Genomic DNA, 16,402 nt, shown 5'->3' on the forward strand with positions numbered 1-16,402 from the left:
GACTTGTAGTTCCACTAAAGCTGGAGCGTCAAGGTTAGCCATCACTGGCCTAGACTATGAAATCATGCAGCCTTCTGCTTCAGAGCATTAGATTATAAAGCGCCAACATATTCCGTGGCGCTGACCTATTCTGCAGTGATGCTGCTTGCCAGGCATAAAGATTTCACCGCCTATGATACGTTTCAGAATGTAAATCAGGGAGAGGAAAGTTATTAAAATGGGCAAACACTGACTAAACTTATAAAAGAATATTGACAAGTCATCAATTTTATTCATAAAGTTATTTCTGCCACAGTTCTTCTTTAACTGTTTAATTATCACTGACTGCTTGCTAACTATGTATGCTTTCTGGCCATTTTTATACCTGCCACTGTAAGAAAAGCTTAAAATCTCAAAATGAGCATATAAGAGACAGAGGCCATGTGGGATTGAAGAGGAGAAGCATCCTGACACAACAGATACCAGTTATGTTTTGAAAAATGGTGGTGTGCTGTGAGAAGACGTCATGGCAGTTTGAGTGAATTTGTATTTAGAATCTTTTGGGAGGATGGTGCTGTTACTTGCAGAAAGTCTAGATTTTATGGCTGCTTTTTTTTATTTTTTTATTTTCCCCTCCTCCTGAGGCAACTAACTGTGAGCGGCTTTTACAGTCAGACTAGGTTGGCCCTAGTGTCTATTTGTTTTGTGTCATATCTTAAGGCAGAAACGCTTTGAAGGTGTGCATAGTGATGGCAGAAGTATAAGAATCTCTCTGCCTCCTACGTCAGTTGCTTTGGTAAGAGCAGAGAGGACACCTCAGGGAGTACTAAAAAATAAACCAGAATTCAACATCAAACACAGACTACACAGTCCAGGGACCTTTCATCAGTAGTAAGGTTGATACTTTCATTCATAAGAGCTGATTTTGTTGTCGGTTTTTCCAACAGTAGCAAGCTTGAACATGTAAAAATAGATTATGTGAACTAGGACCCTTTTGTAAGAGTCCTTTGATGCCTGTTACACACCATGCAATTTCCCATCAGATAGATGGGTTGATAAATAATTTCTGACAGATCCAATCGTATTTCCGATTGTTTTTCTCATCGATTTTCTGATCTTCTATGCAAATCAAAAATGAAAATCAGATCGAACCTGTTGGAAATTGTCTATTTGACCCATCTATCTGACAGGAATTTGCATGGTGTGTACCAGGCTTGAAGTAAATTGCCCTAATTGCGTGTTTCAGTTTGACTACATTGATCATAATTGTTCCATAGTTTACTTATTTTAAAAGAAAAGGTCGGGATACAACTGCTTTCACATGTAACCCAAAATAAACATACATACAACAAGTCATTTTTACCTCCCGTGTAGTATACTCCTCAATCTTTCTCCTCTTCCCGCCCTGTTTGTCCACTGTGATCAGTGGAATTCTCTGTCCTCCATTTTGAAAATGGCCATTACCCTATAACTGCTTCCTGGTCAGCACACTGTTAAACTGTAATATCGCCCTCTTGAGCCATAGGGAAATATGGACATTACCTTGCTCATCAGTTTTTTCTTTCAGTTATAACTGACAGCAAATGATATATTACAGTTCTAACAAGATCTTGTCATAACTGGAAGGAGTCGTGTTAGAAGAAAATGGTGAGCTTCTGAGAGGAACTGATGGCGAGGTAAGTATGTAATATATATTTGCAGGTACATCATGTGTTTAGTTTAAATAATTTTACTTGGTTCAGGTTCACTTTAGTGACTTTCATTTGTTTTCTTCTGAGTAAACTACCTGCCTGACATAACAATCAACATCGTCAACAAACCAACAGTGCCAATTCTCTAAGCTTGTTTACTCGGGAGTAGCATTTGATTAAGTACTCAATAGTACTTTGATTAAGTACTAAAATTCGAGCCTCCTATCAACTGGTAAATTATCTATTTTCACTTCAAAAAAAACAAAAAAAAACTCACAAACACCTCTCACACATCCAGACTGCCATTCTCTGTGGTGGCAGACCACCAGTCTATCATAGTGGCTCAGCAAACACAGAATACAGTTCAAGCTTCTAAAGCCCTATACACACACTTGAGTACTGTCGCCCGCCTGCTGTGATCAGGACTCCTTCCTTTGGCAACAGTTGGGGTCTGAATGCTGTACTGATGTGTTCCCAGGCTAGTGATACGTCTGTTGCTGGGCTCAGGCATGCTGTATGATTTTTCCCTGACGAAGCATGTTGGATGATGGGTGTGTGTGCTAGTGGGGTAGCAGTTTTTATGTGGGCAGTGGGTTCTGCTCTCAGTGTAAATACACGGAGATTGTGAAATAGCTGCGTACATATGTGCAGTGTATGCTTATCATATGTAGTGGTGACAGAAAGACAGAGTTATGAAATAACACATTTAACGTATTCCCCTAAGACTGGGTACAGCATAGTTGCCGCTTTTCTAGACCATTCAAATAAAAGCCCTTTGGGCCTCAACCCAGCTTTTTGCAGCCTGTTTGACATCAGAAAGGTCTTTAAAATGTCGCCCTTTCTCTTGTATCTTCACATTTGGGAACATGTAGAGGGACAGGGTCTGGAAAGGCCAGGGCAGGTGAGTAGAGGGGATGGAAACCTAAGGTGTTCAATTTGACAGACCTAACATTGGACATGTGCACAGGTGCATTATCTTTCAACTTTCCATGTCGTTTTTTTTTTTTTTTCCTAATTGCCTCTTTCATCTGGTCCAAGAGGTTAGCAAAATTCTGTACAGTGATACTTGAGCCATGAGGTAGGTAGTCCACCAACAGTATGTCTTTGTCCCAGAAAATGGATGCCAATACTTCTTTGGCCTATTTCTATATGCAGAGTTAGGCTGCGGGGACCCACTGTCCTTGTGTAGCTTCAAAGTCCTGTGTAGCTTCGAAATGGGCCAGAATGGATTTGGATGCTTCACCTCGTTCCTTCTTCTGATCACTGTTCAAACTTTACGACACCCATTTTGCTGAAAGCTTGTGCATGTCTAGGATAGTGGTGATAACAAACCTAACATGCTCCTGTGAGATTGTCCAGTATCTGGGGTATAATTTTTGCCGATAGTCACTGGACCCTGGACAGCATCGTAGGTTGACTGGTCAGTTGCTTGGTCATTTGAGGTAAAGGGGCATCCACCTCAGAGCTCATCTTCAAAAGTGAAATTCTCAGTTTTAAAACAAGATATCCAGGTTTTGACAGTGCTCCCTCAGTTTTTGTGACATTTCAGTGTGAATGTCCTTTGCTGGCTTTCCCTGGTGAAAGAGAACTTCATGGTGGCCTGTATTTCCAACAACGTGAAGCTTGCTTGTGCATCCGCCATCACTGCTTCTCAATAAAAGAAAAAAAAGTTTTAAGAAACACAAACTCCTGATATAAGATACAGTGGTTTGCAAAAGTATTCGGCCCCCTTGAAGTTTTCCACATTTTGTCATATTACTGCCACAAACATGAATCAATTTTATTGGAATTCCACGTGAAAGACCAATACAAAGTGGTGTACACGTGAGAAGTGGAATGAAAATCATACATGATTCCCAAATTTTTTTTTGAATAAATAACTGCAAAGTGGGGTGTGCGTAATTATTCAGCCCCCTTTGGTCTGAGTGCAGTCAGTTGCCCATAGACATTGCCTGATGAGTGCTAATGACTAAATAGTTCACCTGTGTGTAATCTAATGTCAGTACAAATACAGCTGCTCTGTGACAGCCTCAGAGGTTGTCTAAGAGAATATTGAGAGCAACAACACCATGAAGTCCAAAGAACACACCAGATGGTTTAGGGATAACGTTATTGAGAAATTTAAAGCAGGCTTAGGCTACAAAAAGATTTCCAAAGCCTTTAAGATCCCATGGAGCACTGTTCAAGCGATCATTCAGAAATGGATGGAGTATGGCACAACTGTAAACCTACCAAGACAAGGCTGGCCACCTAAACTAACAGGCTGAAGGAGAGCGCTGATCAGAAATGCAGTCAAGAGGCCCATGGTGACTCTGGATGAGCTGCAGAGATCTACAGCTCAGGTGAGGGAATCTGTCCATAGGACAACTTAGTCGTGCGCTGCACAAAGTTGGCCTTTATGAAAGAGTGGCAAGAAGAAAGCCATTGTTAACAGCAAAGCATAAGAAGTCCCGCTTGCAGTTTGCCACAAGCCATGTGGGGGACACAGCAAACATGTGGAAGAAGGTGCTCTGGTCAGAGGAGACCAAAATGGAACTTTTTGGCCAAAATGCAAAACGCTGTGTGTGGCAGAAAACTAACACTGCACATCACTCTGAACACACCATCCCCACTGTCAAATATAGTGGTGGCAGCATCATGCTCTGGGGGTGCTTCTCTTCAGCAAGGACAGGGAAGCTGGTCAGAGTTGATGGGAAGATGGCTGGAGCCAAATACTCAGCAATCTTGGAAGAAAACCTCTTGGGGTCTGCAAAAGGCTTGAGACTGGGGCGGAGGTTCACCTTCCAGCAGGACAACGACCCTAAACATAAAGCCAGGGCAACAATGGAATGGTTTAAAACGAAACAAAGCCATGTGTTAGAATGGCCCAGTCAAAGTCCAGATCCAAATCCAATCGAGAATCTGTGGCAAGATCTGAAAACTGCTGTTCACAAACGCTGTCCATCTAATCTGACTGAGCTGGATCTGTTTTGCAAAGAAGAATGGGCAAGGATTTCAGTCTCTAGATGTGCAAAGCTGGTAGAGACATACCCTAAAAGACTGGCAGCTGTAATTGCAGCAAAAGGTGGTTCTACAAAGTATTGACTCAGGGGGCTGAGTAATTACGCACACCCCACTTTGCAGTTATTTTTTTTTTTTAATGTTTGGAATCATGTATGATTTTCATTTCACTTCTCACGTGTACACCACTTTGTATTGTTGTTTCACGTGGAATTCCAATAAAATTGATACATGTTTGTGGCAGTAATATGACAAAATGTAGAAAACTTCAAGGGGGCCGAATACTTTTGCAAACCACTGTATTAGGCTGTCATTTGCCCCCACACTCGTTTTTCTATTACATCTGGAAGCGGGCAAAGCCAGGAAGTTATGAGCACCCTGCGTTCATGTGCTGCATGTTCTTGTTTTTGTTCCTCTTTAGAGCTCATGTTTTCCTTCCTTCTTCTATGCCACACTTCTTACATTTCCGATATTTAATTCTGGCGGACTTGAGAATGAAGTGAATATGTATGGTGATGCATGCTTGTCTTTCCTCTACACGCTGAGGTTGCTGCTTGAAGATGTGCAGAACTGCAGGCTTGCTGAAAGGAAGGCTGTGGTTGAGGCTGTTCAGAAGAACAAAATCAAGAACCATCTTTCTAGTGAAAGACATGCTGATCTTTAAATAGCCAGTTTGTCTCTGTTTCTGAATTTGACAAGGCGGCACATACTCAAATCAGCTCCTCTCTCCTAAAGCAGACAGCTGCAGAGATTGGATTTCACATCAGTGGGAGTCAGCATGGCATATCTGTACCTCACCCAACCAAAAGCAGTTGTTTTTGACTACCAACATCTCTGCACATTGCCATACATGCATGATTTTCACCCAGTTACTTCTGAATCTGCTCAGAGAGGGTTCAGAATCCTTTTGTACACTTCACACGGCATTGCACTGCTCGAAACAGTGCAGTGCGATAGGTCATCGATCTACTGCCACTCCCTAGCTGCATGTGATTGACCCAAATTTACCTGTGTAGTGTTTGGAGTATTTGGAGTAATAAGTATTTGGAGCTTATAATTTACGTTAAGTGATAGTGTTACAATAAGCAGTGTTCTCCCCCAGACTATTTTGGCCAGGTGATCCACCTGGTTAATTTTGGGAAGTACCCGGCTGTCATCAGCTCACCTTCTCATCCTCCACCCATGCTATAAATGGAGAAGTGCCGGCCCTGCATTCCTCTGGTTGCGCCCCACCTGGCTACTTTTCCATGCCACATGGCTGGAAAAAAAATTCTGGGGAGAACACTGTTGAGTTAGGGTTCAGAAGCCTAGATACTACACTACTTTGGGGTGTATGCACTAATATGGCGGTAATCAAAATAACATGTCTAAAGTCTTACAGCAGGATGTAAGGATTTCACTGCACTCATTGGGCTTGATTCACTAAAGCGTGATAACTCATATCACAGCAGTTTTCACGCTTGCCCACGATCGCGAATTTTCACGCGCAATTGCGAATTTTCAAATTTGCGATGAAAATTTGCTATTGCGTGTGATAATTCGCGAATGTGTGCAAACGCGAAAATGCACACGAATGAGTTAGCACGCTTTAGTGAATCAAGCCCCTTGTGCGTAAAACTTACACACGCCATTCTGTTTTACACAGTTTAGTGCATACATCCCTTTGTAACTAGTACTTATGCAGAGGTAGCGAGAGGGAATGGGGCCCTCAACAAGACATCCAGGGCCTTGTGATAGAGCAGAAATCCAACTCTGTACAATGATTACAGTAGGTGTGCTAACCAGGAGTATATTCTAAAACTATTCAATCAAACATGTAGAGCTATCTTTTATTTATTTTTATTGTTTTTTTTTTGGGGGGGGGGGGGGGGGCGGTGGTAGGTAGGGGGGGGGGGGGTCATGCTGTAATATGTAGGCGGTGTCACATTTTGTCTTTTAAGTACGTGTTATGGACAGGTTTAACCTGACTTTGAGAGGAATTATGAGAATTTGAGAGTTATTTGTTCTTTTTTTACAAGCAGGTTATCGAGATAAAGGCAAAAAAATGTAACCCGCACTTTCATTAGTGCTTGTGATGGCAATACGCAATTAAAAAGTTATTAGCTTTAGTAAATCCCCTTTGCAGAGATCTGGCTTCTTGGCCCTTGTACAGATTGTTGCCGGTGTATTTTCCATGACCTGGGATAAGTCTTGCTTTGGCAGCAGAGAAGGGGCTGCTTTTGGGCACATGTAGTATGTCACAAGCTGGTTTTAAAATATTTACCCACAAGGAATGTGTCTTCTGCAGACTCCTGTGTTTACCTTTCTATTTCTGTTCCCGTGTAGGCGTCACGGCCAAAGACAGAACCAATGCTGGCTGGTAAACATTCTGGGTAGACTATACCAGTCTGTTAAGAGTTTTTAGAATGTTTACAAATATTTTATTTATTTGTGTTTGCGTCACAAATGGTATTAAGTGCCAGGTAAAGCCAGGTTGCGATACCTCATAGTGTTGCCCAACAGCTGCTCCCTGGCCATCAGCAAGATATAAATAATGCCAGCTTGTACACAGAATGAAAATGTATGACTGTAGGTTCGGTCTTAACCCGAATCTGTTCTTAATTTGTGCCGCCGTGCACATTTATATTTGAGACCATTTTAGATTTACTATTTATCTCCAGAGGTTTCTGACTATGCGTGTGTTAAAGCTACAGAACCAGTCTTTGATCTAAGTGACATAAAGGGACATTTAGACCTATGTAAAAGAGTGTTTTACAGTTTATATCATACACATTGGCTTTTATTTATTTAACAAGATATGATGGACATTTGATCACCTACTGTTGCACAAATGGGGATTGATTTGTAAAGAACTGATTTATTTGTATAGAACTGGCTGTGATGTTGATCTATTCCTAGCACCTCTAAAGGTGCGTACACACATGCGACTATAGTCGTTTGTAACGATCGTTCCCCGATCTTTACCAACGACGATCGTTACAAAAAACGAACCACCGACTATTAAGGCAAACGACGAACGAGCCAAATCGCTACAAAAGAAAGTTCTGTCTCGGCGGATTTTAACCAACGACGATCGTTTGCAAAAGTAGTACATCGTTGGAAACGATCGTTCGTACTAGGCTTGACATGCGCATTTCACTATTTCTCCATGGAACTTCTCATTTTTATGCGCAGGCGCAATAGTTGCTTTCTGTGATGTAACGTTCGTTCTAACGATCAGATCGTTACACACATTTTAAAACTACCTTTACTTAGGTCGTTCTTTCATCAATTAAAAGTTCGTTCGTCGTTCTTCACGAACGATCGTTGTCGCATGTGTGTACGTAGCATTAGTCTTGTTTTTTATGTTTGCTTTTTTATAGAGTTCTCCTTGTTCAATTGCCTGATGAAGCGGGATGCTTGGCCCGTGAAACGCATTGCAGCATTTTTTTGGGAGAATTGTTGTAAAATAAAATGTTTTGGCCATAAACGGCGTATACTGCTCGGTCATTTATGTACCTGAGGGAGGTGAATCCACCCATTTCCTTCCTTTTAGACGGCTTTTAATATATTTTACCCTATTTTGGCGCCTCTGTTACCTCTTTTTGCACTGTTCTTAAGTCGGAACATTGTGCTATCTCTGTCCCCTGTACCTCCTCTGTGCCTCCAGTGTCCTCCTCTGTCACCTCTGCCCTCTGTAACTGCTTATACAAGTTTAAAAGACATTTTTCTTTGAATATTTTTTTAATCGATTTTCTCAAAAACAAGTCCATTTTGAAAAAAATGTTTTGACTTGTTCCCATGGAAACACAGAATCCATGCCGTTCGTAAGTCGGGGACTCCCTGTACACTGCTTGGAATTGGGTGATAGAGATTCAGCAGAGTGTGCATTTGGTTGGCCCATTTCCAAACTTAATATGTTCTACAAAAAGTTCAGTGGACACAAAATTCTGTACATTGTATATAATTAGTTATTCTATCTACATTGCTCTGTAATCCTATGTCACAGCATAACCATACATTGTGGTCAGGAAGGTCTGCTGGTTTATTTAGGAGCTCCACCTGCTTGCCACATATGGTAAACGTGAAATATATATATAAGAAAACTTCATATTCTACTGGTTTAAAGGGAACCTGAAGTAAGAGGAATAAGGAGGCAGCCATCTTCCTTTTGTAGTAAACTATGCCAGTTGCCTAACTTCTGTTCTGATGCTTTGCCTCTAATACTTGAAACCACTGACCCAGAATGAGCATGTAGATCAAAAGCTCTGACTCTGGTCTGGCTCCACTGGCTGCACGGTGGTAGCAAGTGTGCGACTCAATTGACTAAAGCCAAAAGCTCAACGTGACAGCCAGGCAACTGGCTTTGCTTATAGGGAATGAATAGTTCTCTTTAAGAAAAAAGATGTGATGAATGTATTAAAAGAAAATATTTAAAAGGCTGTCAGTTTCAGTTTACTACTACAGTATTATCAAATGGATAACTCACAAAATGTGGCACATTCGCCACAGACCAGAATGAAGGAGGACTGTTCTATTCCATGGATATTGGACTCCTTGAATCATCATGTGATAGAGACTTCTGAACACCTCCCTTAGCTGTAATAGAACAAGGAATGCACACATAAGCATGTAGCAAGTGTATTTCACATTTAGCAAGTATCTGCAGATGCCTGAGGAAAGGAGGCCACGGAAAAATGGCATCAGTTTCCAGCCGCCAAATCTTCATTCTTATGCTGGATACACACCATGCATTTCCGCGTTGAATGTGTCCGTCGATACGCGTCAATTCGATTATTTCCGAGCATTTCCGAACGCATTTCGATGATTTTTAGGTTGATTGCCATGTAAAGAATGGCAAATTGACCTAACGATCCATCGAAACGTGAAGCGGACATGCCGGAGATCGAATCGATGCATATTGACGGACGGAACGAACGCGGAAACGCATGGTGTGTATCCAGCATTAGCCGACAGCCATCTGAGAACAGCCGATTGTTGGCAATAGGGAATCACACGTGATTTGTGATAAAAAGCAGCAGTGCAGGTTTTTGGTTTTTTTTTTCCCCACTGCTGTGGAGACATTGCTCCCAGTGCACTGTGATTGTGCATTGGGAAGCATTATGTGCGTTTTCATGGGATTGGAGCTGTGAGGAGTCTGTAATACTTTCAGAGAGGATGCTATCCCAGCTTTTCTGGTTCTAAATATTGTAGATATTTTCAGTAATCACTGAGAATGAATGAGCTGAAATCGGTTTGCTTCAGGTTAGCTGCCATTTAAAGCAAAATTTTGTTTATGTTGGAAACTTGTATACCACATTTTATACCTGTATTTAAAGAGAAACTCCAGTGAAAATTATGTAATTAAGAAGTGCTTCATTTTTACAATAATTATGTATAAATGATATTTAGTCAGTGTTTGCCCATTGTAAAAGCTTTCCTCTCCTTGATTTACATTCTGACATTTACCACATGGGGACATTTTTACGCTGGCAGGTGATGTAGCTGCTGCTTGCTTTTTTTGGCAGTTGGAAATAAGTTGGAAACAGCTGTAAACAGCTTTTTCCCACAATGTAACGAGGTTCACAGACGGGAAACTGCCAGGAAAATGGTCCTCACAGTCTCCTGTGGGAGGGGCTTCACCACAATATCAGCCATAAAACGCCCCCTGATGATCCATTTGTGAATAGGAATACATTTCTCATGTAAAAGGGGATATCAGCTACTGATTGGGATGAAGTTCAATTCTTGGTCACGGTTTCTCTTTAAAACTTACAGAAAAAATGTATTGACCATATTGCACCTTCAACTGAAGAGTTGAGATGATTCCTGATGGTTAAGCTTCCAACCGCCATGATTCTGTAATGAAAAACCGGGAACCCGATGGTGCAGTATCGTTAGGTATGTGGATAAGGACAGAGTAATAAAATATACTCACAAACGTGGGTTACGCTCCTGCAACCACCGACAGAGCCTATGGGAAAGTAACCGTTCCTGCTCGGTATCCCAGGTCTGCTAGGCAGGTGCTGGTCAGTCACTTCCCTTGGGTTATTGGAACACCTAGTGTCCAATACTTTACCCTGAAGAATTCAAGAGAACGTTAGGAGGCGCCTAAAGATATTCTAATCTCTAGATCATGAATTCTAGGAGTACATTTCTTACCTCCATAAAAGAACAAACCACTTGAGTAAACTTTAATGATGCACAAAAGACATGTTTCATGGGTACTGACCTGCTTCCTCAGGTCACTAACAAGTGTCTAAGTCTGTAGCAGTCATGGGTGTGGGCGCACTGTATGTGTTGCTGAAATGCACAGTGTGAGCAAGGCCTTAGGGCCCCTTCACCCCTGGGCCAGTATGTAGAATTTCATACTGCGACGTTATGGCACAATGTGACAGAAGTGACGTTTTCGCCGTATCCCCGACACAGGGCCAAAACTACATTAATGCTGCAGCGATGCGTTGAGTTGCAGCAATCTCCCGGAAGTCATGTTAGACTATGGCGTTGCGTAGATTTTCAAAAACTCACCGGCACGCATGCGCGGAAAAGTATTTTAACAATGCTTCTGCATACCTGAAGGAGGAAGTGACGGCAAGCGCGCGTCACTTCCTGCTTAGCCGGTGGCCAGACAGTGAGCACCACACAATACTGCTGCATTCCCTGAAGGCCTGTTTTTGGCGATGCATTGTGTCGGCCGTTGCGCACCTCATCGCTAATGCTGGTTTCCAGTCTGAAACCAGCCTCAAACACACTCCGACCCCGTCCCTTTTTTCCCAGTGTGGGATGGCTAAAGGAAGGGAATGTCATTCAAGTCAGTTCTGGTAACAGCTAATAAATCTAAGTGTGTAGTATGAAATATGAGCACATTATCTCACTGCTAACAATTAGCTTGAAGATTGCTATTGTCTTATATGTACACTTCATATTCAGTATCTCATTGAAATGCAGAATTGTTTTTGCTAGGATGCTTTTATAATCTATAGAGACCTGTGCCTATGTTTGACTTCTTTGACTGTTTTGTCACTTTCAGAACATCAGGATAGCTTGCACCATGTAGTGCACGAGCGTCTGGGGGAATTGCTGCGAGAGCTGAAGGGAGTCATCAGCAAACACCAAACTCTGAATTCTGTGGACATCCTTGGAGCAGCAGGGACTGTGATTGCTAAGGTGAAAGGTAAGGATGGACATGGCGGTCTATTTCAAGAGCCAAGCGGGGAACATTTACTCTACAGCGATTTTAATTGTTTTCAAGTTTTCAGACTTCTATGTCTTTATGCAGAAAATGTTTGGCTTTCAGGTCTGTACGACATTTACAAAGTACTAATGTAAAAATGGCCATAAATGGTTCAACTTTTATGCGTGTGTGCTTTTATTGTTTAATTATCATTAGTATTTATTTGTGAAAGATTACACAAACAAGCTTTATATATTTAAAGCAAACCTGGGAGGTTTACAACCTAACATTTTGTGTAATTAGTATAAAGTAATAGTGGCAGCGCTATGTATCAGTCCATATAGTTACAACAGTCAAACAGGAATGGGGTCCCCTCTTCATATAACGACTCACCAGGTGGTGCGGCCAACCCGGCCCGTCAGCGCTTCTGGGGTTATACGGCCACCCCACTGGCTCCTATGGCAATTCTCCGTCGGCTTCGCACCCTTTGTAAGCAGGAAAAGAGGCCTCCATCGTGTAAAAATATTTTGGCTTTATTTAAAAGTTTTGGTGACGTACACCTTTACGGCAATACCCCAATAGTAATGTATATAAAAACATATAGGCACTATAAAGTTCGCAATGATTGGCCAAACTATGCGTGGGATATAACCGTAAAGCGTGCCACAGTAACTGCCGCTCACTGTCTGCACAATCCCCGCGGACAAATTTCAAAGAGTTCTGATGCGACGCCAGCCGGCGTCACGTGAGTCAATCGTAGCTCTGCCCTACTCGTTATTTTGTGTAATTACCATGAATTCTCCAGAAGCTTCCTCAGTCCCCCTCCGCCAGGCTATCCCATCGCTGAGACCCTTGAAAATCACAACCACAGTGCGCCTGCAAAGTAGGCGGTCAGCAAAAGCGGACAGTAAATAGGTATTTCTCCTACCCTTTTAGAATATTATTGCCTCAAATGGATGTATTCCGGATTGGCTGGGGGAAATGATGGATCTTTAAAAGAACCAATCCATGTTAGTGATACTTTTTTGTAGGGGGTGGTGACCGGACCTGCCCTACCCAGAATCCTAGGGGAGATTCAGTATACTATAAAAGGGCAGTGTGAATGGCAGGTTCCTTAGCAGGCTGCAGGGTTGCGGCCGGTTTTTCTGTTACTTTGCTAAATTTGTACTAGCTATGTGATGTATATAATGTAATTTATTTTTAGCACTATGGCACTCTAGCACTGAGCACTTATCACTCCTGACGAAATTTCCCATAGAGGAAATGAAACATGTCGAGTTGTGTGGGGGGTTTATAGATTACTAGTGGGGTAGTGGAGGGTGGTCTTCTGTGGACCGTGAGTGATATCTCCCACCCATTTATCACATCTATGTCTTTTTAGCAAATTAGATCCCTTTTAGAACTACCCTAATAAAAGTTTTAATTTAGTCCTCTCTTCGCAGGGTTTATATGTGTTATATAGATTGAATCAGGTGTGTTTGTTCGCGTGCAAAGTAGCACAGATCCTCTCGGGCTTCAGCAGGAAGCTGGTGTGCACAATAGCACGGACTCGATCGGGCTCAGCTTTTTCTGCCATTGCCCATAATCTGTGCTACTGCGCGGGATGTTGGCAGTCTTTCTGGGGACACAGCGCTGGAATGTTGGAGGAGGAAGGGGGGGGAGCCTCTGGATTATCCAGGGGCTTCCCTCTATTCAGGTGAGTACCCATTTGGGGCCCTTTTTTTTTGTTTTCCTTACAAGTGCCCTTTAACAAATAGAATGAATTTTCTACCACGCCTGATCGGTCTACGTGCTCCCCCACGCATGTGCAGCACCATGACTAGGTCAGCAGCTGCTACGGAGGGGACCCCGGGTGACCCGCTGAGAGTGGAGCTGCAGCGAGGGACACACAAGCTTCCAGGGGCTGGAGGAAGCCCCAGGTAAGTAAATCTGTTTTTTTAATTCATTTGCCTAATGTTTCCTTTAATGCAAGGTACACACGATTTTCATACAGATTTACTGTCGATTATTTCCCACAGGTCTGATCTGATTTCCGATCGATTTCCATAGGAGTAAACCGAAAAACCAGGGCCGTGGAGTCAGTACAAAAATCATCCATCTCCGATTCAGACTCCTCAGTTTATGAAACTACCGACTCCAACTCAGACTCCAGCTACCCAAAATTACTCTGACTCTCCGACTCCACAGCCCTGGGAGAAACAATTGGAAAATTGATTGTAAATCAGATCGGACCTGTCGTAAATAATTGGTCTGACAGTAAATCTGTCAGAAAATTGCATCGTATGTACCTAGCATAAGAAAGATTTGATGTTACTTAACATGAGTTTCAGGAGAGGGTAGCTATCTCTCTATTTTCTGAAAGGTTAAATCCCCTATCACATGGAGCCCGGCACTCTGGTGGTCCAGGACTCGCCCATACCATAAGGCACATTTGGCGCACTGCATCATGATACTTTGATGCAGTGCATCTCCTCCCTGTGCTGGCTGCAGGCCGGAGAGAGTGAAAGTTGTCAGTCATGTTATCAGGTTTTGTGATCAAGAATGGTAATTAAACAAATGTTTCCATGGTACTTATAGCTGCAACAAGTTCAGATGGTGAAGACTTAGTATAAATATTGTTATTCCTGGAATTATTATTATTATTATTATTATTATTATTATTGCTTTAATATTTAACTCAATGTGATATTACATTATCCACCACCTTTCCCCAGTGGTATGTTCACCACTCCAGCAGATTACTGGTAATATGGCACATTATGGGAGACCACACTGCCGAGGCTACAGTGTGTGTGCTGATACTCTGTACACGGAGTACATGAATCATGGCATACTGCAGTATGGCCCCTGATCATTCTGAGTGCTGAGGCTGCAGTGTGTGTGCTGCTGATACGCTGTGCTCAATGTACATGAATCATAGCACACTGCAGTATGGCCCCTGATCATTTTGAGTGCCGAGGCTGCAGTGTGTGTGCTGATACGCTGTGCTCAGTGTACATGAATCATGGCATACTGCAGTATGTCCCCTGATCGTGCTGAGGCTGCAGTGTGTGTGCTGATACTCTGTGCTCGGTGTACAGGAATCATGGCACGCTGCAGTCTGACCCCTGATCATTCTGAGTGCTGAGGTTGCTGTGTGTGTGCTGATACGCTGTGCTCAGTGTACATGAATCATGGCACTCTGCAGGATGGCCCCTGATCTAAAGAAAGCAATCATAAAACCCCTCTTGAAGAAACCATCACTAGATCCTGCTTCTGTAACCAACTACAGACCTGTGGCGAACTCATATCAAAAGTTATCGAGAAATCAGTCGCCAACCAGCTAGAAGCCAGGCTTACAGATAACATCTTTGATACTTTTCAGTCAGGATTCAGGAAAAGGCACAGCACTGAAACGGCATTAAGGTAGCCATACACTGGTCGATTTGCCATCAGATTCGACCAACAGATAGATCCCTCTCTGATCGAATCTGATCAGAGAGGGATCGTATGGCTACCTTTACTGCAAACAGATTGTGAACCGATTTCAGCCTGAAACCGTTCACAATCTGTGGTGGTGGTGGTGCTGCTGCCGCCGCTCCCCCCCCCCCCCCCGAATACATTACCTGCTCCGCCGGCGCGACTCCAGTCCCCAGGTCTCCGCTGCTCCGTCTCCGCTCTGGTCTCCGGCCCCAGCATTCTTCACTTCTTCCTGCCCGGCAGGAAGTTTAAACAGCAGAGCGCCCTCTACTGTTTAAACTTCCTGCCGGGCAGGAAGAAGTGAAACCCAGAGACCAGCGCGGAGACGGAGCAGCGGTGACCGGGCTGAGTCCCGCCGGCGGAGCAGGTAATGTATTGCCGCTCTATTGCGTCGGTCATCGGGCACTCGGAACGCCGCTAGCGACGTGCTCCCTACCCGCGGGCGATCGACGGTAATTTTCCGCACGGAGCGATCGACGGGATCGGACAAAATGGATCGAAATTCGGCGTGTAGCGCGAACGATTGGCAGCAGATTCGATCCCAGTGATCAAATCTGCTGTCGAAATGGCGGCAAATCGGGCCAGTGTATGGCCAGCTTTAGTCCGAGTAATGAATGATCTACTTACTGCAAGGGACAAGGGTGATTGCTCAATTCTGATTCTTCTTGACTTGTCTGCAGCATTTGATACTGTGGATCATGAAATACTAATCCAGCGACTGAAGAATTACTGTGGCCTAAGGGGTACTGTTCTTAGCTGGTTTCAGACCTTCCTATCTGGCAGGACACAGCAAGTATGTCTGGGCACACACTACTCTAATCCAGTGCCACTTCCCTATGGAGTTCCACAGGGTTCTGTACTATCACCATTACTCTTTGCAGTCTACATGCTCCCACTGGGCAAAATAATCCAAAACTATGGCCTAGGATACCATTGTTATGCAGATGACGCACAACTGTATCTGTCCTTCAAGCCTGGCACCCAAGACCCATCAGCATCCATAAATGTGTATCTAGTGGATTTACAAAATTGGATGAACACCAGCTGGCTGAGGCTGAACTCTGACAAAACAGAGGTGTTGGTGGTAGGTGGTCCACACATGATGGATAAAGTTCAAAAC

The 16,402-nt window shown here is 43.2% G+C and overlaps 1 protein-coding gene across 1 annotated transcript in view; it reads left to right on the forward strand.

Annotated features, from left to right (window-relative positions):
• Positions 1 to 16,402, forward strand: part of ARHGAP29 (Rho GTPase activating protein 29) — a 206,883-nt gene that overhangs the window by 89,843 nt on the left and 100,638 nt on the right. Inside the window, exon 3 of the mRNA XM_068239772.1 lies at positions 11,680 to 11,823. Coding sequence (XP_068095873.1) covers positions 11,680 to 11,823 — 144 coding nt within the window. The remainder of the gene's footprint in view (positions 1 to 11,679; positions 11,824 to 16,402) is intronic.

Source organism: Hyperolius riggenbachi, chromosome 6 (genome assembly GCF_040937935.1).
Source record: "Hyperolius riggenbachi isolate aHypRig1 chromosome 6, aHypRig1.pri, whole genome shotgun sequence".
Classification (NCBI taxonomy): Eukaryota; Metazoa; Chordata; class Amphibia; order Anura; family Hyperoliidae; genus Hyperolius; species Hyperolius riggenbachi.